The 7,355-nt window shown below is 42.7% G+C and overlaps 1 protein-coding gene across 1 annotated transcript; it reads right to left on the bottom strand.

The window, feature by feature from the left end:
* Positions 1-1,254: 1,254 nt before the first annotated feature.
* On the bottom strand, positions 1,255-5,856 carry gmnc (geminin coiled-coil domain containing; the record flags this gene model as incomplete). Its single annotated transcript, XM_079271521.1, has 4 exons — positions 1,255-2,283; positions 2,964-3,080; positions 3,492-3,577; positions 5,781-5,856. 4 exons carry the CDS (start codon positions 5,854-5,856, stop codon positions 1,255-1,257), a joined length of 1,308 nt encoding a protein of 435 aa, XP_079127647.1.
* Between the last annotated feature and the right edge of the window lie 1,499 nt (positions 5,857-7,355).

Here is a 7,355-nt window from a genome sequence, read left to right as displayed (position 1 = left end):
ATCTAAAGAATCCACATTCAGGCACTTGAGGTTTTTACATAATTTCACACGATGATTTGAAATACATACATACACCTGTAATGTTTTGGACATTTCACATACGATTTAGCTTTTAGTTGTTCAGACGTACTTGACGTGCTTCTTCTGAAAGGGAAAACTAAACAAGAAGACCTGGAATGAATTTACTTGTACCCGTCAATTCTCAGTGAAAGCCCGTCTCACGGCAGCTTATGTAATAGTCACGAAATGGACAGGGACCCAAACTGTTGGTTCGTTAGGTTTCGGCAACAAAACCATGACAATGAAACCACAGCGTGGTGCTGAACAAACAAGTCCTGTTTGTGAGACGCGTCCCGTCTCGCCGACCAATAACCGTCTCTTTAAATATTATGAAGTACGTCACCTGCTCTGACTGTTGAGTCACATGGATGTGTCCACCAATAAGGATCCTAATTGACTTGTCATTGGCATGATCTTCCTCCTGAGCGACACAAACACGTAACCAATAGATTTGATTCTTACAACGCTGCTGATGCAGAAACATGCTGCTGTGTTTTTGTTGACGATTCTGAAATAGTTCTCACAGGAGACGATTTGTGAATTCCCACATTTGAAAACCACATATGCCAGAATGTGAGTTTATCTCTTGTGAACTGGTGTTCCACATTTGATAAGTTCATGTGATTTTTGTAGGAGCATTGTTTCAGTGGATGTTGGTTCGTGGACGTAGAATAAGAATCACGGCGCGTTGGTAGCTTGAGTTCAAAAGAGCCGGTTAGATTCATCCTTCCAGCTAGAACTGATACCTGACAGAGTTAATCTCCAGTAACGTCTGGTTCTCTTTGTTCTAAACCAGCTGGTGGTGTGAAAACAGAGTTATCAGCGACGGCAGTGACGTCTTTCACAAATTCAGCAACATTCACATTACGCGTCCTTCTGGGCATTCAACCCTCCAACCGATCAGCGGCAGCGTCACCGCTTTTACCGCTGACGTTAAGGCAACACATCATCAGTAGTCACTGTTTAGTACTAATTATTATTGTTCTTAATACAATCAGTGCAGTTGTCTTTTTTTCTGAGGCAGTTATTACTTTGTGGCACTTTCTGTTTTTTATGGTATTTAACATAATAATATAACAATGGCCATAAAAGGGCACACGAGTCATCGAGTCATCGTGAGTTCAACGTGGACTCATAGTCCTGAAAGTTTGGCCTCTTGTTCAGTTCACCAACTCGGAAGCTTTCCTGAGCTGCCTATGGTCTTTGTGTGGGCACCCAAGTGAAGTTGCATCTTCCCTCGGTGTCCTTCCTGACGAATGCTTGCCCCTGGGGGAAGCTGTGGGTCTTGACGCTGCTGGACGGACTGAGGGACATACTGAACGCCAAATCTGTCCGGCTGCGAGGCGTTTGAGGCGTTTGAGGCGTTTGAGGCGTTGCAGGAGGCTGAGATCCCGCTGACGGAGTCGTTGGGCTCCTGCTGCTGCCGCCAGGTGTCCAAAGCTGGTTCACGACTGGACTCGAAGACGAGATGGGGGAGAAAGGTGGACTGAACTGGATTGCGTCCTGTGATGGTGTCCGGGTACCTCTCAGTGAAGACCAATAAGCCGGAGGTTTTGTTGGGTTTCCCTCCAGAGTTGTGATGAAGTAGATCTCAGCTCCGTCTGCAGACTGGTTGAAAGGTCGTTCTTCCGTTGGCGGTTGAGATCTGAAGGCGGTTGATGTGCTGTAGCTCCTGATCCCAGCTTCAGGATCTCCATGCTGTCCGGTCAGTCCGGTGGCAGTGAAGCATTGACACGGAGAAATTGCGCAGATCTGAGGTGACTCTGCAGGATTTCCACAGTTTGCTTCGTGGCGTTCGGCAGCGTTGCACCTGTAATCAGTTTGCTGCGTCGGCGTCTGGCAGCAGCTGTGTACAGAAGACGGCGTAGAAGTGGAGACTGAAGGGCTGAAAGAGTCACGAGTGTATTCAGAGGACCGGGACTCGGCAGCATTGTAAACTAAACTGCTGAGGTTGTTGTATCCAGACAAGGACGAGGACTCGTTGGACGTGTCGATAGTATCCCGGTCCTTCAGTCCCAGCGTTCGTAGGACCCAGAGGTCCAGGTTTGGCTCTGAGGAGGACGTCTCGGAGGACTCGGAGCAGAACTCGGTGGTGAGGTTTCTGCAGACTCTCTTGCTGACCTGCTGGGAGGTTTGGAGCTGATGACGAAGGTTCTGGAGAGATCCGTCATCACCGTAGGTCAGGTTTCTCTTCAGGCTCCTCCTCCCATCGGTGGTTCGTTTCTACGAAGACGAAGCAGAGCGGATCATTTACAGCTTTCTGGTTCTGTCATTATGTTCATCAGACAAACTGAATCTTTCTGTATTTGTCTATCTGTATTGGCAAATTCATTGTGGACTCGATTTATTTCAATTAACTTTGACAAAAGGCGTGCAGAGGTTTGACTCTTGAGATTGGTGATGCATACATCTACATTTTAAAATGTCTGTTATTGTCACAATGCAGCTACAAGCACATTTCCATTTGACTAAAGATGACGTGTTAGATAGACAACTGTTTGGTAAATGTTAGAAACTTCACTGACTGAACACGTTAAGTTCAGTTTACTGCTTCAATGTTTCTTCATACAACGCTTCATTTGATATCTTAAGAAAAGTTGCTCCTCATTTTTCATGCGTTTCCCAACAAAAGTCCAGCAACACGTGTCAATTTCTGCTTGTTACCCGAATACAGTCTTTTCAAAATAAACTTGTCTTCACTGGAAACACAACGTAGGTTTAATATAAGTTGGTGAAATAATTAGTTAGGTTCATGATTAAGTGCATAACTTATGGAACTATTTTGAGGAATACTCTGAATGATGGCGCTTTATTCTTAGTGTGTGTAGCTGAATGCTGGATGAGACCAGCCTGTCCTTTTCTTTATGAAAGTACAAGAGAGTTGATGGAGACAGTGAACCAACCTTTGCCTTTCTCTCCAGGTTCCTCACAAAGGACGAGCTGAGGAACTCTCTGAGTTTGTTGTTCTCGTCCTGCAGTCGGACCAGCTGCTCGTCTCTCTGCAGCAGAGTGTCCTGAAGCTGGTTTAATGTCGGGGACAACAGGACCCACGTTAGTGGACAGTAAGATGACAGGATAACTGCTGTTCATCTGGAAATACGTTAAAAACGGTGGCTTTGAATAATTAACAGTGGATTTCTTTAGCAATTGTTAAACAAGTAGATTCTTCAACGTATCCTCATTTAACTGTTTGCATGATTTCTTAAGAACATATATGTGATAACGAGTGCAACATTGACTTTGTGATTTCATACGGGACCTGAACAGAGGTTTCCTGGCTGAAAGTCCTGTGCTTTACGTCATCCTTCCCGACTCACGATTACATGGATGATACACAAGTTATAGTTCATTGATGCAGTTCAATCGACAAACTGTGTTGAACAGCCTGAAATATTAAAAACTCAAACGTAAGAGGACATAAATGTTGGTACCTGTTTGTTTCTCTGGAGGTGAGGAGAGACCTGATCAGTCCACATGAGACCAGCAGGAGGAGGACTGGTGAAGACACACGGAGACTCTGAGAGACAGACAGAAAAGGAGAGAGAGAGCGACAGACGGAGAGAGAGACAGACGGAGAGAGAGAGACAGATGGAGAGAGAGAAATACAGAAAAGGAGAGAGAGAGACAGAAAAGGAGAGCGAGAGACAGACGGAGAGAGCGAGAGAGAGACAGACGGAGAGAGAGAGAGAGAGAGACAGACGGAGAGAGAGAGAGACAGAAAAGGAGAGCGAGAGACAGACGGAGAGAGAGAGAGAGAGACAGACGGAGAGAGAGAGAGAGAGACAGACGGAGAGAGAGAGAGACAGAAAAGGAGAGAGAGAGACAGACGGAGAGAGAGACAGACAAGGAGAGAGAGACAGACAGAGAGAGAGAGAGACAGACGGAGAGAGAGAGAGACAGAAAAGGAGAGAGAGATAGATGGAGAGAGAGAGAGACAGATGGAGAGAGAGAGACAGACGGAGAGAGAGAGACAGAAAAGGAGAGGGAGAGAGACAGACAGAGAGCGAGAGAGAGACAGACGGAGAGAGAGAGAGACAGAAAAGGAGAGAGAGAGAGACAGACAGAGAGAGAGAGACAGACGGAGAGAGAGAGAGACAGAAAAGGAGAGAGAGATAGACAGACAGAGAGAGAGAGACAGACAGAGAGAGAGAGAGACAGACGGAGAGAGAGAGAGACATACGGAGAGAGAGAGAGACAGAAAAGGAGAGAGAGAGACAGACAGAGAGAGAGACAGACAGAGAGAGAGACAGACGGAGAGAGAGAGAGACAGAAAAGGAGAGAGAGAGAGAGACAGAGAGAGAGAGACAGACAGAGAGAGAGACAGACAGAGAGAGAGAGACAGAAAAGGAGAGAGACAGACGGAGCGAGAGAGAGACAGAAAAGGAGAGAGAGACAGACAGAGAGAGAGAGACAGAAAAGGAGAGAGACAGATGGAGAGAGAGAGAGACAGATGGAGAGAGAGAGAGACAGAAAAGGAGAGAGAGACAGACAGAGAGAGAGAGACAGAAAAGGAGAGAGAGAGAGAAACAGGGAGGATATTGTTCCGATTAAAATATAATGAGATTTTATTTTTGAGATGTATTTGTTTGCTCAGTAAAAAATCTGAAACACAACAAAAAATAAATAAAAGAAGCAAGTTAAGGTTTAAAAAAACTGAATCTCTCCTCAGTAAACATTATGAACAAATATGAAAGTTATACAGTCAACAAAAGTAAACAAACAAGCAAATATAATATTTAAAGTAGTGCTGGGCAAGTTAACGCGTTATTATCATGTTAACGCATTAAGTAATTAACGCCGACAATTATTTTATCGCGCGTTAACGCATTTTATTTTTATTATGAGACAACAACACTACTTAGTGAGGTTGAAACAACAAAACTACTTTGTTAGATTGAAACAACAAAACTACTTAGTTAGGTTGAAACAACAAAACTACTTCGTTAGATTGAAACAACAAAACTACTTAGTTAGGTTGAAACAACAAAACTACTTCGTTAGATTGAAACAACAAAACTACTTCGTTAGGTTGAAACAACAAAACTACTTAGTTAGGTTGAAACAACAAAACTACTTCGTTAGATTGAAACAACAAAACTACTTAGTTAGGTTGAAACAACATAACTACTTCGTTAGATTGAAACAACAAAACTACTTAGTTAGGTTGAAACAACATAACTACTTCGTTAGATTGAAACAACATAACTACTTCGTTAGATTGAAACAACAAAACTACTTAGTTAGGTTGAAACAACAAAACTACTTAGTTAGGTTGAAACAACATAACTACTTCGTTAGGTTGAAACAACAAAACGACTTAGTTAGGTTGAAACAACAAAACTACTTAGTTAGGTTGAAACAACAAAACTACTTCGTTAGATTGAAACAACAAAACTACTTAGTTAGGTTGAAACAACATAACTACTTAGTTCAGTTTAGACAACAATCTGAACATCTGACTCTTAGAGAAGAGAACAGGATTTTACAGAATATCAAACTGTGGAACGTAACGAAGTACATTTACTCAAGTACAATTGTGAAGTACTTTTACTTTACTTAAATATCTATATTTTCAGCTTTACTCACTGCTACTGCTTACCTGTTTCTGCATCAGTGTACAAATACAATATATCATGTACATGTTGCTGTTGGACTTTTACTTGTAACTGAATATTTTCCTACTGTACTTGTACTTTAAACTGAGTTCCTCATCCACTCACCCCAAACACACGACTTCTCTCCGAGGTCACTCAGGTCACAGGGGTCACGGGCCCAAGAGGAGGCCAGGGTTTCCATGGTAACGCCAACAGTGTCAGGGCCAATGGCCTGGAGCAGGAGATGAGGAGGAGGAGTCCATACAGACGGAGAGTTTGTGTGTGAATGGGGGGTGTGTGTGTGCTCAGCAGTGCCAGCTGACTGTGTGTTGATATGGTGATGATCAACACTTCAGGTCCTCTGTGTTTCCCTCAGACTCTTATGAGTGAAATAAACTGTTGTCATGATCTTTTTGATGGATATATTATATCATATTTGTTTTCCTTTTCTTGAAGGAGCTCCGCCGTCATCTGGAATATAATGATGTGCCGGAGCATTTAAATGTCTAACACGTAAACTCAGTCCAGACCAGGAAAGGCTGGTGTCCACATAGTTTTGGCCAAATTAGTACAACAGTACATCACTAAAAAGTCCCTGAATCTTCTAAATAATGAAAAACATCAAAACCATGAAAACAACTTAGAAAATGTAATTATTATCATTATTATGAATTACATATTTCCCATGTGGAATTATAGATACAACTGTAAATATATAAGAATGCATTTGTTAGAATAAAATCTGAAATATTAGATTAAAGTCATTAGAATTTAGAATGTGTATTCTCTTTAGTTTATATAATACTGTAGGATATATTAAAGTACTGTTTCTTACATTTCGAAAGATTGTGTGTGTTTCCACCACTACGCATTATGTATGTTATTAATCTGCAGTCAATTAAGAAACACAGTCACGTTCCATGCACAAATATTAATAATCTGAGCATCGTGCCGCAGGTCGAGCAGTGAAACTCTTCAACAGGAAGTGGAAATGTTTCCTAAATCATCACGAGACGCTCTTCTCTCCACCTGTTGCCTGAGCTCACCTGCCTGCTCTCCGCGAGACTCCATTCAAAAAACCCTCCGAACATCAAACCGACTCGGCTGCACCTCGGTCACCAAATACGTGCATATGAATCATTTGTCATCTTATCACCGCTTTGATAGCACGTGAACTCACCGAGCACGCGCTGAAAAATCCCTGAGATGGTCGTTTATATTCTGCACGTGCTGCTTCGGATTGTACGTAAATGCGCGAGCTGCAGACTGTCGATCAGAAAATAGCGCGAGGTGTTCAGCTGAGGACTCCTCACGCGGACTGAAGGGAGAGACCTCCAGCCACAGAGACAGGTGTGTGTGTTTGTGCGTGCGTGCGTGCGTGCGTGTGTCTGTTTGTGTGTGGGTGTGCGTGCGTGTGTCCTCGCTGCAGCCTCAGTTTGAGCAGAATCAAAGCGCTGTAAATGTGACGTCATCTGTAATGTACTGTATAATACAGAATATTACTGTACACGGTAGTGTATAACAGTGAGACTGCATGTTAAAGTATAGTACTGAGTAGTACTGTTTATTAAAGTATCGTGCTGAATATAAATATATTTAATCTGTCGTAGTTTTACGAAACATTTGCAAAAAGTATTGTAACTCAAATATCCAGAAGTACTTTTCGTTTTCATTGTATTTAAACCAGTTTGAGTATTTAAA

Source organism: Melanostigma gelatinosum (genome assembly GCF_949748355.1).
Source record: "Melanostigma gelatinosum genome assembly, chromosome: 7".
In the NCBI taxonomy this organism is placed as follows: domain Eukaryota; kingdom Metazoa; phylum Chordata; class Actinopteri; order Perciformes; family Zoarcidae; genus Melanostigma; species Melanostigma gelatinosum.
Note: the sequence above shows the minus strand (reverse complement) of the source record. Positions and strands in the feature narration are given on the sequence as shown.